Consider the following 22,543-nt stretch of genomic DNA (forward strand, 5'->3'; position numbering starts at 1 on the left):
TACCTTAGTGCTGGCTCGCATTTCTTTAGTTTATATTTACATTCCAGCGCTGAATACTTTTTCTTTATTAGTACAGTCCTGTTTACACCTTGCTTTTCTTTAAAAATGATACCCCATGTAGCTTTAGACCATGGTAAAGCTTGCTTAAAGCTCCACTGAAGCCTCACCAAAGCCTAATCGAAGCCTCATCATAGCACCAAGCAAGGTGTAAACAGGACTGTAAGCCAACCATGTTATTTAGTGACAGGAGCTTTGACTGACGTTCAGAGAGCTTTAACAAAGCCTGCCCAAAGCCTTGTTTTGAAGCACGTGTAAACTAGCCCTTAAAACTGCATGAATTTTGTTTTTGCATTTTTTTTTTACTTTTGTTCCCAATTAGCACCTAAAAACAAAACTAATTAATAAGAGTTCAAAACAAATGAAATTGCTGTCTGTGCAAAAATTCACGTTTTAGAATAAATTACAAAAGCATAAAATCAATGAATTTAGCCTAAACCCATGCATCTCAGAAATGGAAGAAAAAAAAAACCTACAAGATATGAAATGGTTAAAAGTGGCTGCAATGCAGAATGACAGAAGGTATCTGGCTTACAATGTTGTTGGCAAAGAAGATTTTTTTAAATATTGTCAGTACTGGCTGATAAAAGCAAGTGTGAGATCACAGCCCGCCTCTTCTCAGCAGTACATACATATTGGGAGATTGCTGTCATACCATGCATGAGAACACCACATATGCTGACGTTAGAAGTGGGAAGGAAGAGGAGAAGAAAACGAAATGGCTGGCTGCAATCCATAAAATACTAGGCAGAATATTTGTTTATTTTTTTCCCTTTCTTTCATTTTCTTTAAAGCGGAGTTCCGCCTGGGAAAAAAAATAAAATAATTAAAAGTCAGCAGTTACAAATATTGTAGCTGCTGACTTTTAATATAATGGACACTTACCTGTCCAGGGAGTCCGCAATGTTGGCACCCAAAGCCGATCTTTGGATCGACCCACGGGTGCTGCCGCCACCATTACTGGTGAAGGAACCAGGCAGTGAAGACTATCGACCTCACTCCTGGTTCCGTACTGCGCATGCACATTCTGAAGGGTCCCTGCTGTCCCCTGAGACCTGTGTGTCTCCCAGAAGACAGCAGTGGGAAGGAGGAGGGGCCAGACGTTGCGTAGTTCAACAGAAGTGAGAGCACATACCTGGATTAGACAGGTATCTGCTACCCCCCGAAAGGTGCCAAATGTGACACCGGACGGGGGGGAGGAATCCGATCAGCAGAAGTTCCATTGCTGGGTGGAACTCTGCTTTAATGCTTATATAAATCATAAAAAGCATCTTGCAGTTAAAGTGGAAGCCAAAAAGGAGCCCAGGCCAGGTTTTGCGATTCGGCACTGCGTCACTTTAACAGACAATTGCGCGATCATGCGACGTGGCTCCCAAACAAAATTGATGTTTTTTTCCCCCACAAATAGAGCTTTCTTTTGGTGGTATTTGATCACCTCTGCGTTTTAATTTTTTTGTGCTATAAACAAAGATAGAGCGACAATTTTGAAAAAAGAATCAATATTTTTTACTTTTTGCTATAATAAATATCCCCCAAAAATATATAAAAAAAAATGTTTTCCTCAGTTTAGGCCGATACGTATTCTTCTACACATTTTTGGTAAAAAAAAAATCACAATAAGCGTTTATCGGTTGGTTTGCGCAAAGTTTATAGCGTTTACAAAATAGGGGATAGTTTTATAAAATTTTTTACTACTAATGGCGGCGATCAGCGATTTTTTTTGTGACTGCGACATTATGGCGGACACTTCGCACAATTTTGACACATTTTTGGGACCATTGTCATTTTCACAGCAAAAAATGCATTTAAAATGCATTCTTTATTGTGGAAATGAGTTGCAGTTTGGGAGTTAACCACAGGGGGCGCTGAAGGGGTTATGTTTCACCTAGTGTGTGTTTACAACTGTAGGGGGGGTGTGGCTGTAGGAGTGACGTCATCGATTGTGTCTCCCTATAAAAGGGATCACTCGATCGATGCAGCCGCCACAGTGAAGCACGGGGAAGCCGTGTTTACACACGGCTCTTTCCCGTTCTTCAGCTCCGGGGACCGATCGCGGGACCCCATCGGCGATCGGGTCCGCAGGCCCCGGAGCTTCGGACCGGGGGGCGCGCTCCCGCGACCCATGGCTGGGTAGATGTGCAGGTATGTCCATCTGCCCAGCCGTGCCATTCTGTGGACGTATATAAACAGTGGGCGGTCCTTAAGTGGTTAAAGGGTAACTCCACTTTTGTGAAAAAAGAATATAGCGTATACAATTGTGACTCAAGTCATATTTTTTATTAAAAATGACCTTTCCCTTTCTAACTGCAGCACTGTCATTTTCTTCCAAATGCAATATGGCGACCTGGAGGTGTTCTGTACAAAGATGGTGTGTACAGAATACCCCCCAAAGATGTAATTTCCTGCTTGTGTGATTGGCCAACTTATTTTCCCAGAAGTCTGCACCAAGTTACAAATTAGATTTTTGGCATCCCCTGCAACAAAAATTTAATTTTTGGTGAGATACTCCCAAAGGGAAATGACATTTAAGGCTTAGTTTACACTGGTGCAATGTGGGAACCACTACCATTCCTGTGCGAGTTCCCGCATCGTTCACGCTGCTCTCTGCGAACCACTGCAAGGGTCAAAATAATGTTAATGACACCCCCAAATCGGTTTGCAGAACGTAGTGTGAACTGTGAAATCGGATGGAATCAGATCACATGGGTCTGAACCAACATGCGATCTGATTCTGGTGCAGTCCTGCATCATTATGGTGTGAATGCTATGCTTTTTCAGCCATACAAACTGGCTGAATTTGCATCACACAGACTTCGCATGCAGTGCACATCACATGCCATGTCTGGCATTGCATACATGTGAACCCAGACTCTTTAGGATGCAGACCTTGCAGCTTAGAGCCTTGCAGGCAAAGCAGCGGATTCATGATTATAAAATCACTCACCCCCATACAGATTCACTTGGACACAGACATTTCTTTAGAATAACATAAGGTAGGAATCTGCAACAATTTTTTTTTTTAAATCCTTGTCATGTACATCACCCAGAGGGGAATGTTTTTTCAAAAAATAAATAAAGTGGAGTAACTCTTTACATCTACTCCCACCCACCTTCTAAGCCTAGTCTATCCACCATGTATAAAAGGAAAGATGCCTATACTTACCCATTCAGAAATTGCTCTGGTCTAGTCACATGATCTCTCTAGGGCCAACTTAAGTGTACAGGAGAGATCTCTGACAATGATTGCAGAGCCTGGGTGATGACATCATCCATAGGCTTACTATGGGACATCTGTTGTCAGCTGCCACTGGACCAGAGTGACTTCAGAATAGGCATTTTTCCTTTTTACAGGGTAGATAGAATAAGCTTGGAATAGGGGTGGGCGTAGATTTCGAGTAGAATAGTGTTTGACTGAACTTCCACTAACCTTTCAAGCCTGCCCGTCCGCATTGTACTGCAGAAGGATGGCTCCTACAGGCCTCTTCCGGGTACAGGGCATGCCTATGAGCCCTCACCTGCCGACTCCCGCTGTGATTAGACACAATGGGATTTTGTCAGCAGGTCCCCACCAATTATTCATGGCTGGGAACTGATGATCGGCTGCGTCCAATCAAAGCCAAGAAACCTGTGTTGATAATCAACACAGGGCTCTGTACAGAGGAAACAGTTTCTTTACAGGCAGAAGGAACAAAGATTTTTTAGTAAAAGCAGCACATAATACACACATTACACTTGTTACTTAGTTAGTGTGGTTGAAAAAAACACATACTGTATATACTCGAGTATAAGCTGACCCGAATATAAGCCAAGGTACCCAATATTACCACAACCACAGGGAAAACTTTTTGACTCAAGTATAAGCCTAGGGTGCCCATTTGCAGCTTTACTGTGCCGATCTGCATGCCTCACTGTGCCATAGACCAAGTGACCTAGACTGCCTGCATTCCCTTTACTGTGCCGATCTGCATGCCTCACTGTGCCATAGACCAAGTGACCTAGACTGCCTGCATGCCTCATTGTGCCTCATGTACCTGATCTCCCACTGTGTCGCACAGTCTCCCGATCTCCCGCTGTGTCGCGCAGTCGGCCAGCGTCTAGTGCAGGGATATGCAATTAGCGGACCACCAGCTGTTGCAGAACTACAAGTCCCATGAGGCATAGCAAGACTGACAGCCACAAGCATGCACCCAGAGGCAGAGGCATGATGGGACTTGTAGTTTTGCAACATCTGGAGGTCCGCTAATTGCATATCCCTGGTCTAGTGTAACAAAGCCCCGCCTCCTCCTCGTACTCGTCCGTGATAGGCAGAACACAGATTCCCAGCAGTGAGAACGAGGAGGCGGCGGGGCTTTGTTACAGTGGACGGCCGCCGACCGATTGCATGACACAGCGGAGAGACTCAAGTGTAAACCGAAAAGGGCCTTTTCAGCACCAAAAAAATGTGCTGAAAAACTTGTCTTATACTCGGCTATATATACGGTAAGTCCATCCAGTTCAACCAAAAAAAAAATAATTTAAAAAAAAGTCATACAATCCTATATACACAATCCTTTACCCACATTTGATCCAAAGGAAGGCAAACAAGAAAAAAACAACAGCACAGCACTAAGGCCTGGTTTACACCTTTGCATTTTTTAGTGTGCTTTCAGTTTTGCAGAAAAATATTACAGTCTATTTGACATGTTTTCATCTGGGTCATGTTCACATCTGTGCATTTTATGGAAGGGGCCGGGGACTCTTTTTCTGGTTCCACAGACTTCAATGGATCAAAAACAAGCATTGAAAACCCCAAAATGCACCCCCAATATGCAAACTCCAAATTGCATAAGTTGAATCAGGCCTCAATCCCTTGATTACCCAGTGGTGTTAAAGTGGTTGTAAAAAAAACCAAAAAAAAAAAAACCTGCAAGACAAAAGGCATAATGAGCTAGAATGCATAGCACACTAGCTTATTATGTATTACTTACCTTAGATCGAAGCCCCCGCAGCTGTCCTCGACCCCCCCGTCGGCCACCTCTCCCGAAGCTTACTTCTGGGTATCAAGTCTCCGGCGCTGCGATTGGCCGGAGCCGCTGGTAACGGCACATCTAATTGAAGCAACGGCATGATGTGCCGTTGCATCAGTGCCCATCACTTCGGCACATGCAGACACAGGGGGGATATCCTTAATATAGGCTTACCTGAAGCATAAAGTTGTTATAATGGGTTTACAATCACTTTAACCCCTTCTCAGCCAGTGTCATTAATACAGTGAGAGTACAGTATTATTACTGATCACTATTAGTGTCACTGGTGATGTCAATATCAGTTCCCACCCAGTGTTAGCTTCCCCGCCTCACTATCGCAGTCCCACTATAAATCGCTAATCACCATTACTAGTATAAAAAATTCCTATATATATACACACACCATATTTTGCAGATGCTACAACTTTCAAGTAAAGCAATCAATATACACTTATTACATGCAGTTGTGCAAGGACATGCACGGAGAGCAATAACCCCCACTGCCAGGCACCCAGCCCCCTCTGCAGCAGTGCTTTTTACCGCCCACATATACTTTTCACTCACCACACCGAACTGTAACACCCAAAGTCAGGTCCTGGTATCTCTCAGGCACCTCCCACAGGGTCTTATTCAGTTCCTGCCAGTAGAATCCTGGGGGCATGTTGGAGGACATTGCTGCTGCAAACTCTGGCTCTCACAAACACTTGTTATTGGTTGTCAAGGATGCGGGTAGCCCGCTCCTTAACCAATAATTGCCGGCATTCTTTTCTTCACATTTCAGCTGTTAGCAGGGAACTCCTACTGACAGCTGAAAGAATCGAGACAGAAGGTATCGGTTCCGGAGCATTTAACCGAGAATCGTTTTACGGCATAGATACCAGTATTGGTGCAACCCTAGTACAAAGTAGATATAGCACTTTAATTCAGTACATAACACATTATGCTCCACAAGGACAAGTCAATACACACTTGGCAATACAGGGGTGCTCACAGCGACACTTTACCTGTGTGGCTCACACACGCGGTGTCTGTTTATAAGCTGGGCGTCAGCTCTACTTTACAAATGAATAATTTCTAAGATTTACAAACTCTAATCACCTCCTTTGATTAATCCATCACTGGTGGCTTATTGGTATTTCGTTTTATTCTCTGGCCATTTTGTGTCCTGAGTCTGGGAGGCAGAGTAGTTAGTGTTTTATTAAGAAGTTCAGGCATCCATAAAAACAAAGTAAAATCTTTTATGTGTCATTACATAAACAGGAGCTGGAACTAACTTGTATGGGAGTATAGAAAATACTATACATGTAATAAGTTTAAATTTGGATGTCTACAGACCAGATATGATATTTCCCCCCCCATAGTGCAAAATGTTTGTCAGATGAAACTTCTGTACAATCCTGCCTAATAGGCACAAGATGACTAGCCTCCATCACACAGTTCGTGAGTAAGGTCCTCACTGACTTGTCACTTTAACCACTTAAGACTCGGACCATTATGCAGGTTAAGGACCTTGCCCCTTTTTGCGATTCCGCACTGCGTCACTTTAACTGACAATTGCGCGGTCACGCGACGTGGCTCCCAAACAAAATTGGCATCCCACAAATCGAGCTTTCTTTTGGTGGTATTTGATCACCTCTGCGGTTTTTATTTTTTTGCGCTATAAACAAAAATAGAGCGACATTTTTGAAAAAAAATAAAAATATTCTTTTACTTTTTGCTATAATAAATATCCCCCCCCCCCCCAAAAAAAAAATATATATATATATATATATATATATATATAAAAAAAGATTTTTCCTCAGTTTAGGCCAGTGTTTCTCAATTCCAGTCCTCAGGCCCCCCCAACAGGTCAGGTTTTCCCTCAGATGAAAAGGCTGTGGTGATTACTAAGGCAGTGAAACTGATCAAATCACCTGTGCAAAATAATGGAAATCCTGAAAACCTGACCTGTTGGGGGGGCCTGAGGACTGGAATTGAGAAACACTGGTTTAGGCCGATACGTATTCTTCTACTTATTTTTGGTAAAAATAAAAAACGCAATAAGTGTTTATTGATTGGTTTGCGCAAAAGTTATAGTGTTTACAAAATAGGGGATAGTTATGGCATTTTTATTAATAATTTTTTTATTTTTTACTGGTAATGGCGGCCAGCAGCGTTTTTCTCGTGACTGCAACATTATGGCGGACACTTGACACATTTTTCGGACCATTGCCATTTTCACAGCGAAAAGTGCTATAAAAATGCACCGATTACTGTGAAAATTACAATGGAAGTGAAGGGGTTAAGTGTGCCCTAAGGGAGTGATTCTTACTGTAGGGGGGTGTGGTTGTAGGCGTGATGTCACAGATAGTCATTCCCTATATTAGGGAACAGACGATCAGTGTCACTGCCACAGAGAAGAACGGGGAAGGTGCGTTTACACACATCTCTTCCCGTTCTTCAGCTCCTGTGACCGATCGCGGGACACCGGCAGCGATCGAGTCCGCGGAGCTTCAGGCCGGGTCGCGTGCGACCCACGGCAGGGCTCTTAAAGGCAACGTACAGGTACATGCCTGTGCCCAGCCGTGCCATTCTGCCGACGTATATGTGCAGGAGGCGGTCCTTAAGTGGTTAAGATCCCTTTCACACTGAGGAGGTTCTCACAAGGAAGAGGCTTCCTCCTGGGACGACAGCCATGCAGACCAATTTGATGCAGTGTGCGGAGTATGGTCTGAGCACTGACAGGCTGCTCCCCCACCCCTTCAGCCTCTGAAGCAATGCTGGCAGCACCGATACATCCAGTTCCCAAAGACAACCTCTAAATACGACGCTGAGCACGTGCAATCAACTTCTTTGGTCGACCATGGCGAGGCCTGTTCTGAGTAGAACCTGTCCTGTTAAACTGCTGTATGATCTTGGCCGCCGTGCTGTAGCTCAGTTTCAGGGTCTTGGCAATCTTCTTGTAGCCTAGGCCATCTTTATGTAGAGCAACAAAAATTTTTTCAGCTCCTCACAGTTCTTTGCCATAAGGTTCCATGATGAACTTCCAGTGAACAGTGTAAGAGCAATAACACCAAAAATTTAACACACCTACAAACTTGAAACACTAAACAAGTCACATGACACCGGGGACGGAAAAGTGGGCATTTGTGCCCAATTTGGACACTTGCATTTAGGAGGTGTACTCAATTTTGTTGCCAAAGCATTAGTGCAGGGATCCTCAAACTACGGCCCTCCAGCTGTTGCGGAACTACACATCCCATGAGACATTGTAAAACTCTGACATGACTAGGCATGATGGGAATTGTAGTTCCTTAACTGGAGGGCCATAGTTTGAAGACCCCTGCTAGTGGCTGTGTTTTGAGGTTATTTTGAGGGGACAGCAAATTTACATTTATACAGTGGGTATAATAAAGATGTAAAGATAAAATATTTACAAAAATGTAAAGGGTGTACTCACTTTTGCGAGATACTGTCTATCTAGATTCCCACATTCACACTTCATGGGGATAGGGGAATCCTCCCCACATTCTGACAAAGGGGAGACTTCCCCGCCGTCAGAATACACTTATCAGCACTGCCAGCTATAGCCAGGAAAACCCGACAGGGTGGTTGTACAACTACATTTCCCATACAGGGATCAAAAATTCAGTCAATCCCTGCTGAGACAGATGAATCGATCCATGTATGGCCAAAACAGTTACTCAAGTGTCCATTATAATAGTCAGGCTGCATATACAGTAAAATATTGGCCTTTATTTTGGCACCTGGTTGACGGATAATCCTCTTATTGATCTTTGCATAAACTGACTAAATTAGGAACAGGCTGCGAGACCTCATAATCAATAGGGACCAGTGCTTAAACCAGAACTCCATGTTTCTAGTGACTTAAAAATTTAGTTTGGGTCAGAGTGGTTGAAATAATTACTTACTGTGCCAGTACTGTACACCGTAAGCTGTGCTCTCCCCCCCCCCCCCCCCCCCAAAGCACTGAGCCTGCTTCTAACCCCCTGCAGTCTTCCTCAAATAAATATAATAAATATATATATATATATATATATATATATATATATATATATATATATATATATATATACACATACACACACACCTCTCTAACACACACACACACACACACACACACACACACTTTTAGAAGAGGCAGACTTGTTTTGGGAAATGTGGCAAAGAAAGAGAGCTGGGAACAGCTTTTCTCTTACTCAAGTCACATCTCCCCCTTCAAAAACTGCCACCATAGCACTTGGAATATCTCCATCTCCATCCTTACAAGCAGGCCATGTTGCGAGGTGCACTGATATGTTAAAGCACAAAAACATGTCTCATTTTCATAGCCAATAAGAGCTGCAGATACATTTTTGAAACCTATTTTCACAACCATTGTTTAGCTACACATTTTTAGGTTTGCAGAACAATTACAAAAACAAGTCTTCAATTACTCAAACGATCATGGAAAGTTTCAGATTTTATTGTTGTTAAATATACTGTTAACGTACATATATTTCAAATGTACAAACCAGTCCACAAAAACATTTTTAAATGATTTAGAAGACGGTCAGAATAGCTATACATTGTAGAATCCCCAGAAGACATTCTCTGATGACAAAAAAACTCATTTCAAGATGGTATCTTCTTGCTCTGCAACAAAATAAACACAATTACCAGATATTATGACAATTTGGTTACAATTTTGCTTCAACAAAAAACATGTGCTAAAATCAACAAAAGCAGATTTTACTTGCCAAGCAAAAATAAATAAAAAAATAAATAAATGCTGGCTGGAAGGCTTATTATTGCAGGAGAGACACGATAGTGAGGGAGCCTATAGACATCACCTCACTGGAGCAGAGGTATGTTTTGTTCCTCTTTCAAAGCTGAACTCCAAAAAACATTTAGACACATTAGTCTTTGAAGACCTAACTGCAACGCTGTATCTGTTTCTACTACCACTAATGAATGCAAAATACTACCTTTCCCTCAATATACATCTCTCTTAATTGGGTGAAGTGAACTGTTCCAAAAGGCTACATGAAAGCCAATATCTTGGCTCACTGGATTACTTTGAGTCAATGCTCTGCAACTCAGAATCTGCATTCCAATTCTGGGGTTTGTGACCTAGATCTTGGATTACCAATCCAAAATAGATTTTCCTGGATGATGGCTTTAGATCCTCCAAGATATAATGGGCACCATAATGCATAAACCAATAGTCAATATTTATGCCAAAAATGTGCACGCATTGTATTTTCCCATCTTTTTGGGGTCATTTTATTGGATCTGTCTTCATTGTTTATCATTTTGTGAAACAAAACACCTCTTGTGATGCTGGAAGAAACTAACCCTCATAATGCAACATTTTGGAGTACAGTTGAGTGGTAAACAACAAGGCCCAAAAGCCTAATTATAGGAAGAGGGAGAGGAGGAGCAAAACAACCAACTTGCTACTGCTCCTCAGAGAAATAAAAAAATCAAACAGTAGATTGAGGTTAAAAGAAAATGTACATGCAAGAACAGTATTATGATCTTGTTTTAGTGCTACATGTTCTGGGGCTTGCTTTATTATCTAGCAAGTTAATAACCTGGCCAAGTACGCTAGTGGAGTATGGAAAGGTCTGTACTTTCCTGCATGCTTCCCCTATATCATTAACTTACCATATAGAGAAACCTGGATGGGCATAATATCCAAGAGCCTGCATCAGCAATGGCAGCTCCCATATTTTAAGTTTTCAGTAAAAAATCTCTAGCTAGCTGATCTTAGCGTGGTGCCTGGTTAGATTTGGATTACAATTTCTGCACAAGTATCTATTACACACAACCAACCTGCCAACTCCCTTGCAATGCGTGCAGCTTCATCTTGTTTCTTTTTCTCTTCTGCCTCAATCCTTCGGTCTTCTTCAGCTCTTGGCTTTAAATATGCTGTAAAAAGAGAGAGTGTTTGGTAAGAAATCTCAGAAAACATTTAGCTATTTCTTTACCAAATCTCCAGATTAAGTAAACTAATGATTGCAGAGTTTAGATTTATATAAACTCTGCAAAACACTTTAGTACAGTGTTATTAAGCGGTGTGCGACACATCAACTCTTTCAGACTAGGTGAGCACAGCAGTTTTTACTGCTAAAATATATGTAATATAACATTATGCAATGATGAAATCCTGTAAAAAAAAAATCTTTACTGGTTTGAGATTAACGACATATGTTAATGTCCTGTACAGACCAGAGAAAACTAAAGATGAGTGCAAGGCCCTGATTAAGCACAACTGTGTGAAACATGTTGGCTAGATGCACAACCCAGTATCTTTTTTCCCCCCAAACGCTTTTACGGTCTATGTAAATTAATGTATTGTGTATTTTTATATGATGTATTAAAATTTATATTTTTCAAAATAATTTAGTTTTTTGTGCTTACCTTAAAAAAAAAAACAGTACTGGTGTCTCCCTTTAAAATCCCATTTGATTTGAAAACCCTGTTCTCCCTTGACCTTTCTTGTCTCTTTAGCACAGTTGTTGAGGGCATCTTGTAGTTTATGGCCACTAAAAGACCTTCTATGCAGAAGAAAGCAGCAGAAACACGTTCCAATGCTCCTGCCAGCCACCAACTTGTAAATGCTTACAACTAGAATTTACTGGTATAACTTATGATGTGAAACTTGTGTGTCATATTCCAAGTTAGGGTGCAAAACCTTTGCTGTAGGTTTCCAAGCGATATATTGCATCACTGTACCAGGGAGAAGTAATGACCTTTAAAAGACACTGAAAACTACCCGGAAAGACCTAGAAGAAGTTGCTGCAACTATTAAATTAAACCCTCTATTGCAGATTTCACCAGAGCTGCCAGGATGGGAGCCAAGAAAATCTCTTTGTAAAAGTCTCTGGTAACATCATGGTCTAGATTTAGAGGCAGCTCCGAGTGTTCTGCATCAAGTACATATGTGTACGTTCTCCTTTATTATTGCCCCGGACATCATATTTGACGAATCGCTGGCATTCTGGTAAGCCTTTGGTGAGGTTTTTTGGCATCACCTCAGCTATCCTAGGAGCCTTTTCCATCTTCATCACAGAGTTTAGGACTTTATTCCATTTCATTTTCTCTCTGGAGGTTTATAATAGTTTCACAAGTTTTTAATTTGGGCGATTTATGGACACTTTTATGGATAATGTCCCTATTTTGCAACATTGTTTTGCCACGATTAAATTTATTGTATTTTACATATTATTTACGGGCACAGCGAACTATAAAATGTGCGGCACTGTTTTGAATGTTTATATGAGTGCCTGGTATCAAAAAGGTATAGAATAGTGTCCAGCAGCATTAACAATTTACTAAAAGCACAGATTTTCTTTGTTCTATGGAAAATATTGCTAGGCAAAACTATTCCCCTCACTTTGTATTACATGTCTGGGACAGAAAGTGAAGCGGAATCTCAGCCATATTAAAAAAAAAGAAGGTACATAAGTACATAAATATAGCGAGGACATTATTCAATTTTATTTAGAGCTGCACAGTTTGTTTTTATCTATAAAAACCCTTTACCTGCATAGACCATTTTTTGTAAAGGTGAATTAACCCTTAGATGCAAACATCAGAATGAACTGATGATGCAGCTGCATGATGAATCCCATTTCTTCCTACAGCTCAAATTAGATACAGTAACAATTTATGCTCAGGTCACTCTGCGATAAACAGAGAAGGTTAAATAAGACAGACCAATGATGTTACATAGACAGGTACTGCTTTCTTGACTTTTAACGCACTGTGACCAGAAACACTGGTAATTTTCAAAAGCATGCGACCAGTGATACTGCCATGTGCCAAGCATGACACTATCCATTTAGGCTAGGTTCACACTTTTGCCACCCATGTATAGCTCTGGCAAAAGAATAGGCTGCTGTGCCCGCATTTCCCGCAGAAAAAAAGGCACATGTACTTTTTTTAAAACATGGCTGCAGGGAAAACGCATGGTCTTTTTGACCATGCTATTTCTTTGCAGTTCATGCACCTGCAAATGCGCAGCGGACCAAGACGCCTGGGGGTGCCATTCAGGATTCAGTGCGATTTGACTGCGAGAACAAGTTGCAATTTTTGCACCTGCAAACTGCAAGCAAGTGTGAATCAAGCCTTAGAAATTATCAATAATATCTGCCTACACATGGCATTAGAAACCTGTATGTAAAGAAATGTTGCCATGCTGCTGGGATGAGATTAAAACTCTTGGGCCCTGGAAGATTGACTTCCAGCTGTACTGTATGATCAGACAGGAGAAAATCAATGTAATACCTATTCATTAATCCTGTCCTGCTGCTATCTGAGGAACGTCAACAAATAAAAAAAAGTAACAAACACAGCGTTGTGATCAGGTGTTTGTAATGCTAATCAATCCAAATATAATCATATTAGTGTCTCTCCAGTACTCCAATGCCCGTGAGGACATCTAATGACAAAACGTACGTAGGGTGTACTGTTGGAGGCATTGTTGTCACGCTACATTGGTTGCCTGCTCGTGGTATTGAGAGATTTGAAAAGACTCGTATTTAACCCACGCCTGTTTTATCAGTGTCGGGAGACACCTTTAAATGTAAGTACTATACGGTTTTAATAAAGAAATAAACTTTAAAAGGATTTTATGCTATGCTGCGCTTCTTTTCTTTATTTTGCTTTTTACCTCTGTGGAGAGATTGATTGCTTAATAGCGGAGGAGAGTCAGGATCGGCAGATTATTGCACCTTGTAAAAGGGAGGATAACTGCTTGCTGGATATGTCAATATCAATATCAATTTGATCAGCAACAACGGAGGCGGGTTGAGATCATAAATTACAGATCTGCAGACTATTACGCCCTGCTAAGGGAGAATGCTTGTTTGCAGGTTCCTCATCACCAGCCACTAAACATCGGTAAATGATCTTGATCATAAGTGGTGGAGGAGATACCACTTGGGATGGTGTTTATATTATGTAGAAGAATCGTTACTTGCACACGTGGGATTGAATAAGAATTTTGGACTTTTGACATATATACTTGCTATTTTGGCACTACATAATTTTGGGAAACATTTATGGAGTGTGTGTGAGTGTATTTTTATTTTTTTAAAGTAGGTGTACATGTGGGTTTATTTATCCACCCTTCTATTACATGTTGGTGTGGTCTTACAACACCAAATGTAGTCTTTTGCTACAATTTTTAAATACAAGCATCACTGCTATATTAGTAACGTATTGGAGAAACACTATACGATTCTGTTATGTTGTGATTTTTTTAATTAGATTTTTAGACTGATTAGCTTTACATACACCTGCGCAAGAACTATCAGACAGACACTCAGTAGGGTAAAAGCACAGGAGGAAGGTTTTGCCATTTTTAAATATATTGTTTAAAACTTACCATATCTTGAACTGCCATAGCCAATCCCAAGCAGTAGTGCAGAATATCTGGCAAACTAAAATATAAAAACAAAGTTAGAGTACTATTGCATTACATGTACAAGAATGACAGAGACAGACAGGTAGCTAGACAGATCTGTTTCAACTTTTCTTTGGCAAACACTAGACTGCAGGGCAATTTTCACCCCAGCAAAATACAATTCAGATCTAAGAATTGAAACAACCAAAGTCTATTTCCATCCTTCCCACATTCTAGAACTTACAGCATCTCACAAAAGTGAGTACACCCCCTCACATTTTTATAAATATAATATTATATCTTTTCATGTGACAACATTAAAGAAATTACACTTTGCTACAATGTAAAGTAGTGAGTGTGCAGCTTTTATAACAGTGTACATTTGCTGTCCCCTTTAAAATAACACAGCCATTAATGTCTAAACCGCCAGCAAAAGTGAGTACACCCCGAAGTGAAATTTCCAAATTAGGCCCAAAGTGTCAGTATTTTGTGTGGCCACCATTAATTTTCCAGCACTGCCTTAACCCTCTTGGGCATGGAGTTCACCAGAGCTTCACAGGTTGCCACTCTTCCACTCCTCCATGATGACATCACAAAGCTGGCGGATGTTGGAGACTTTGCGCGCCTCCACCTTCTGTATGAAGATGCCCCACAGATACTCAATAGAGTTTAGGTCTGGAGACATGCTTGGCCAGTCCATCTTTACCCTCAGCTTCTATAGCAAGGCAGTGGTCATCATGTTGGAATACTGCCCTGCGGCCCAGCCTCCGAAGGGAGGGGGATCATGCTTGGCTTCAGTTTGTGACATGTCGGCATTAGGGTTGTCCAGATACTAGTATCGGTTATCATTACCGATACCGAGCATTTGTCTTCAGCATCATCATTAGAAGAGGCTTCCTTCTCAGAAGACAGCCATGCAGACCGATTTGATGCAGGATGCGGCGTATGGTCTGAGCACCGAAAGGGTGACCTCCAACCCCTTCAACCTCTGCAGCAATGCTTTAAGCACGCATATGTCTATTTCCCAAAGATAACCTCTGGATACGACGCTGAGCACGTGCACTCAACTTCTTTGGTCGACCATGGCAATGCCTGTTCTGAGTGGAACCTGTCCTGTTAAACTGCTGTATGGTCTTGGCCACTGTGCTGCAGTTCAGTTTCAGGGTCTTGGCAATCTTCTTATAGCCCAGGCCATCTTTATGTAGACCAACAATCCCTTTTTTTCAGATCCTCAGAGTTCTGTGCCATGTTGAACTTCCAGTGACCAATAAGAGAGTGAGAGCGATAACACCAAAATTTAAAACACACCTGCCCCCCATTCATACCCAAGACCCTGTAACACTAATGAGTCACATGACACCGGGGGAGGGAAAATGGCCAATTAGGCCTTTCTCACTTCGGGGTGTACTTACTTTTGTTGCCAGAGGTTTAGACATGAATGGCTGTGTGTTGAGTTATTTTGAGGGGACAGCAAAAATACAAGCAGTACACTCAGTACTTTACATTGTAGCAAAGTGCAATTTCTTCAGTGTTGTCACATGGAAAGATATAACAACATATTCACAAAAATATGAGGGGTGTACTCACTTTTGTGAGATACTGTATATGCAGAAATCATCTCCTCTTAGGGTTCATGCACACTGCTGCTCCTAAACTGACGTTTGGGGTGTTTTTTGCCTGTGCCACTGAATTCCCCTCAAAGCCTATAGGGGTATTTACTAAAACTGGAGCGTGAAAAATTTGGTGCAGCCGTGTATGGAAACCAATTAACCCACATTGTGCAGATTTGGAATGCGATTTGACATGTCAATTTGGCGGCTATTGCTGGAAATGGTGACACACTGATTCCCAAAAGTAGTTCCTGTACTACTTTTGGGGACGACTTGAATAGACACCTGTTCATGAACCCGCACAGATGTCAGTCAATTGGCCGCCGAAGTCAGACTGCATTGCCGGTTTGAAATCGTCGAGTTCAGCTAAACTTGCACGATTTCTAACCCACAGCAGTGTGAACCTGGGCTTATTGTCAAAGCTTAATTGAATGAGCTGAAGTCAGAAGTCGATTGGCTACCATGCACAACTGCACCAGATTCTGAGTGCTCCAGTTTTAGTAAACCTCCCATTATGTGTCAATGCATACATAGGCTTTTAGAGGCAGCCAAAGCTGCCTCTAGAATAAATAAATTCTGGAGCCATTCAAATAAAATGCCTGAACGTGTCTAAACTAGGGGGTGGCCGATATTCCTTTTTTTAAAATATTGGTATAGGTCACAAACGTACCCCATATTACCGATACTGCTACAAGGAGTTTTACCGGTGTGATGCACGAATCACCCCAGTACCGTTCTTTAGAGCGGACAGATGGTTTTATTGTAATAACAGACCGATGCTCGGCTCGATGCTGTACAGAACATCGGCCTGAGAGGTGGCCGAAATATCGGTCGATTCCTAGTCTAAACATGGTTTAGGTGTGTTTTTAAATTGTAGTTCCACCCATAAATATAACATTACATCAGTAGTTTTAAAGAAATGTCATTAGTCCTTTACGAATTTTTTTTTTTTTTTTTTAGATGCCTTCAAAGTGTTGTTGCTAGGCAGAATAGTTAATCTTCCCACTTCCTGCACCTAGGTGCTTAATGCTTCCTAACCTACACCGCACAGACTCCTGGGAATGTAGTGGGTGTAACATTCCAGGAGTCTGTGCATTCCCCAGTCTCAAAGAATCATGTGACTTGGACAGCACAGGTGCTGAAACCTGATCTGACACTGCTTGTGCAGCACTGAGCACGTGCGAGATCTGCAAGGCTGAAATCCAGGAAGTCATACAGTCTGGCTTCATGATGCCCACACTTAAGATGGCCCCAGGCAATTTCTATTTTATAAAGTGTCTAAATGCTGTAACAACCCAACAAAACGGACCTTAGTTTACAGACTAACTTTACTAGAATACATTAAGCTTGTGTATTACAGGGGTATTTATATTTAAAAAGTGAAATTGTGGCCGGTTTTTACTGTCAGGAGAAACAGCATTTACAATAAACCAGTGTGCATGAACCTTTACCCGACAGAAGTGTTGGGCTCCAGGTCAGCAGTACACAGTGGCACATGCCCATATATGTGTGTAAAAAGTGCTAGTAATTGGTTCCAAGTGAGCCAATCCGCATCCTTATTGTAAACAGGTACCACAACACTGCTGCAGCAAACATTTGAAGCTTCATCAACACTGGGACCTGAGACAAGAGAGACACGAAACCACCATCAGGTAACTGTAAAGCTAATCTCTGTAAGGTCTCTAAAACAGGCGTACCATAAACAACAAAAAAATGTAATTGTATACAACCAGGCAGTGGTTAGTAGAGCTAAATGAAATTGTGCAATTAGAATGTAATGTATAAGGCCACGTTTAGGAGCAGGTGAATTCTGTATATTATGTTTAAAGGAAGAGTGGAAGAAGGAAGCAGGCTATAAGCTGGGAGGTTGAGATTAACCCCCGAGGACATGGGACAACAGGAACATGCCCCTGTGAGTGCAAAGGCATGTCCCTGAATGCAGACTGTGCGAGTTTGGGGATATGTATCCACAGGGGTGACAAACTGGGAGCAGCGGCTGTGTCCTAACTGACATGCATGGGACTGGCTGCACAAACACCTGTGTGTCCTATGCAGGCAAACTATGGCCCTTGCATGGTTGTTCACTCTAGTATCCCCAAAGTGAATGAGGTCCTAATGCTTTTTTTCTTGCAAAAGGTGGACTATACCTTTAAATGCATTTTCAGGATTATAGGATAATGTGAAGCTACTCTTTTATACTTTACTTTGGAAGTATCAATTATTGTATTAGCACCATTTTCTTAATGGAACAATTATGCTTACACCATGTGAAGGTGATCGACAGCCCCTTTTTTTGACACTTGTTTACAAGTTTGGATCAGTATTTTTTGCTAGAAAATGACTTGTGTATATTTTTAGCAGAGACACTAGGGAATAAAATGGCAATCATTGCTATTTTTTGTCACATGGTATTTGTGCAGCGGTTTTTCGAATGCAATTTTTTTTGGGGGGGATACACACAAAAACACAATATATACCCCAATTTTTGGTAAAATGTGAAAGATTATGTTATGCTGAGCAAATAGACACCCAACCTTTCACGGATTAACTTTTTAATCACATATGACGCCCTGGGCTTTATGATGGTATATCTGAATGATGCAGCTACAGGCATCATTCAGATATTGCCGTTTTCAGCCGGTGATTCCCTACGCCATAAGAATGATCATAGTGGCCACTTGATCGTTCTTACGGGCTGTGAAAGGGGATGTCCCCCCCCCCCCCCCGGTTCTTCTCCCGATTTACCGATGCGACCGGTGAGTTGGAGACAGAATCTGCCAGCCCCGTGTTGCGATCATAGAGATTTCAGTCAGACCAGATGGTCGCCGGAGGCCGAGCGCGATGTTATGACGGCACGTTTTGGCTTCCCGCCTAGGCGAGATTGTGGGGTCTTTTTGACCCCATATCTCACTGTAAAGAGGTCATGTCATATTCCTATTTTAATGGATGTTTACATTCCTTGTAATAGAAATAAAAGTGATCAATTTAAATTTTATTTTTTTAAGTGTCAAAAAAAAAAAAAAAAGTTAAATTAACAATAAAATGGCACGGTCTTTAGGTAGTTAAAACTGCATAAGCTTGTAGAATGGTGACAAACTGCGGTACTTAAAAATCTCCATATGTGACATTTTAACCGGTTAAGGACCGGCTCCTGTACATTTACGTCAGCAGAATGGCACAGTTGGGCAAAGTAACGTATATTTACGGCACTTTGAAACTCCCACCGTGCGGGGGCCCCTGCCGCGAGCTCCGTGACGGCGGAACCTGATGTCCGCTGGTGTCCCGCGATCGGGTCACAGAGCTGCAGAGCGGGGAAAGCCAAGTATAAACAAGCATCTCCCCATATTGCCTAGTGACACTGTTCCCTCTCATCAGGATCAGTGACGTGTCACTCGTAGCCACACCCCCTAACAGTTAGAATCACTCCCTAGTACACACTCAACCCCTTCAACGCCACCTAGTGATTGACCCCTTCACTGCCAGTGTCATTTTCACAGTAATCAGTGCATATTTATGGCACCGATCGCTGTAAAAATGACAAGGGTCCCAAAAATGTGTCCGATGTGTCCCCCATAAAGTCGCAGTCACGATTAAAAAAAAAAAAAAAAAAAACGCAGATTGCCACCATTACTAGTAAAACAAAAAAATTAATATATAAAAATGCCATTAAAACTATCTCCTATTTTGTAGATGCTATAACTTTTGTGCAAACCAATCAATAAACACTTATTGTGATTTTTTTTTTACCAAAAATATGTAGAAGAATACTTATCGGTCTAGACTGTGGAAATGTTTCATTTTTTATAATTTTTTGGGGATATTTATTATAGCAAAAAGTAAAAAATTTTGCTTTTTTTCTCCAAAATTGTCGCTCTATTCTTGTTTATAAAAACCGCAGATGTTATCAAATACCACCAAAAGAAAGCTCTATTTGTGGGAGGGGGGGGGGGGGGATGCCAATTTTGTTTGGGAGCCACGTCGCACGACCGCGCAATTGTCAGTTAAAGTGATGCAGTGTCGAATCGCAAAAAGCGTTCTGGTCTTCGGCCAGCGAAATGGTCCGGGGGTTATGGTTAAGCCCTTTTACAGGTTACTTGTTTAGAGTTACAGCGGAGGACAGATTCTCTATGGGGTTTAGGTCAGGCGAGTTTGCTGGCCAATCAAGCACACTGATATCATTAATCCGGGTATTGGTACTTTTGGCAGTGTGGGCAGGTGCCAAGTACTGCTGGAAAATTAAATCAGCATCTCCATAAAGCCCTTGAAAATCCTTTTTTTTTTTTATTTAACCAATTCAGCCCCGGACCACCTTTTTGCGATTCGGCACTGCGTCGCTTTAACTGACAATTGCGCGGTCATGCGACGTGGCTCCCAAACAAAATTGGTGTCCTTTTTCCCCCCCACAAATAGAGCTTTCTTTGGTGGTATTTGATCACCTCTGTGGTTTTTATTTTTTGCGCTATAAACAAAAATAGAGCGACAATTTGCTTTTTGCTGTAATAAATATCCCCAAAAAAAAAAAAATATATATATATAAAATTCTCATCAGTTTAGGCCGATACATATTCTACAAATGTTTCTACAAAAAAAAAATAATAATAATCGCAATAAGCATTTGATTGGTTTGCGCAAAAGTTATAGCGTTTACAAAATAGGGGATAGTTTTATGGCATTTTTATTAATTTTTTTTTTTACTAGTAATGGCGGCGATCAGCAATTTTTATCGGTACTGCGACATTATGGTGGACACTTCGGACACATTTTTAGGACCATTGGCATTTTTATAGCGATCAGTGCTATAAAAAATGCATTGATTACTATAAAAATGCCACTGGCAGGGAAGGGGTTAACACTAGGGGGCGAGGAAGGGGTGAATTATATTCCGTGTTTGTTCTAACAAGGGGAAATGACAGATCGCTGTTCATACATTGTATAAACAGACGAACGGTCATTTCTCCCCCTGACAGGACCGGGAGCTGTGTGTTTACACACACAGCTCCCAGTTCTCGCTCTGTAATGAGCGATCGCGGGTGCCCGGCAATGATCGCGCCTGCCGGACACGCGCATCGGCAACAGGGGCGAGCGCGCCCCTATTGGCTGAAACGCGAGATGACGTATAGCTACTCGCGCTGCCGCTGTATAACTGCGGCGGCTGGTCGGCAAGTAGTTAATTGGTCGTATGTAATATTCTAGTTTTCTGAGACACTGAATTTGGGGTTTTCGCTAGCTGGAAGCCATAATCATCAAAATTAAAAGAAACAAAATCTTTTAAATATATCACTCTGTGTGTAACACATCCTATATACACACACACACTTTTTAAAATTGAATTACTGAAAAAAATTAACTTTTTGATGACATTCTAATTTGATGAGATGCCCCTGTAATAGAAATAAGCATGACAGGTCCTCGTTATGGAGAGATTTGGGGTCAAAAAGACCCCAAAGCTCTTCTTTACCTATAAAAGCAATGTATATATTATGATCGGCAAGTTGATCTGGTTATTGTGATCGACAAGTGGATATGGTTCATCTCGTCCTGCCATTCTCAGAGGACTGTGGAGACATTTCTGTACTTACGTTCATACCTTTTATGTCCTGCTTTACTTTGGTGTGTTATATTGAAAATTGTGAGAAAAAAAAACATTTTGATAAAAGCTGTAAAGACGAATCCTCTGCTGTGTTTTATGTATTGTAGACAAACAGCTTCTGCTCATTTTCCTGTCCCCAATAAGGTTACTGATATTTGGTTGTGTTGGCACCCAGAGGGGAGATAAATCCAGGCTGCACCTCTAAACCTATAGGGGGTGTTTCCAAGTACATGGGTGCATAGCATACTTTGATGGGGGTAGAAATCTTGCACTGCTGTCATTCTGATTACAATGACATTGTGTGTTACAAAGTCTGCTATCCCACACTACACCATGACCTGACCCTCTCATGCCTGCAATGTCACCTTCAGCCAGAAGTCCGGGGATACAGGCTACCTCCGAGCCCTACAAACACCGCACACCGCCGGTAGGTCAGTCCACACCGCCCTCCACACTCACCTTGATGAGCGGGGACACTTGCACAGGAGGAACCATCTTCTCTTCACCAATAACACCGCTCACACAGCACACCGGGGAGAGCAGGAAGAAGCCTGACGTCACCGGAAGTGTCTGCAAAGCCCTTCCTATGTGCCAAGGTTAACAAAGCACGTGACTGGCAGAGTGTAGGTCTAGGGAGGCGGAAGGCGGAAGGAGGGAGGGAGATGTGGGCGGTATACGGCGTGTGAGGGAGTCGTATAGAATGGACGAGGTGAACGTTTGGTGCAGAGTCAGTGGGAGGAGTGTAATAATGCCTTCTTCATCTGCTTTCCATTGATATAAACCACTTCCCTGCTACAGCATTTATTCTTTTTTTAATACGTTAACCCCTTCAGGCCCAGGCCAATTCTGACACTTTGTTTCTACATGTAAAAATCATCATTTTTTT

General features: G+C 41.8%; 1 protein-coding gene across 1 annotated transcript; it reads right to left on the reverse strand.

The window, feature by feature from the left end:
• Positions 1 to 9,506: 9,506 nt before the first annotated feature.
• On the reverse strand, positions 9,507 to 22,259 carry ATP5ME (ATP synthase membrane subunit e). Its single transcript, XM_040322652.1, has 4 exons — positions 22,117 to 22,259; positions 14,440 to 14,494; positions 10,881 to 10,976; positions 9,507 to 9,698 (listed from the first exon to the last, which is right to left on the reverse strand). The coding sequence occupies exons 1-4, from the start codon at positions 22,150 to 22,152 to the stop codon at positions 9,673 to 9,675; spliced, it is 213 nt and encodes a 70-aa protein (XP_040178586.1). The 5' UTR covers positions 22,153 to 22,259; the 3' UTR covers positions 9,507 to 9,672.
• Positions 22,260 to 22,543: the final 284 nt, after the last annotated feature.

This window comes from Rana temporaria, chromosome 1 (genome assembly GCF_905171775.1).
Source record: "Rana temporaria chromosome 1, aRanTem1.1, whole genome shotgun sequence".
Taxonomy (NCBI): Eukaryota; Metazoa; Chordata; class Amphibia; order Anura; family Ranidae; genus Rana; species Rana temporaria.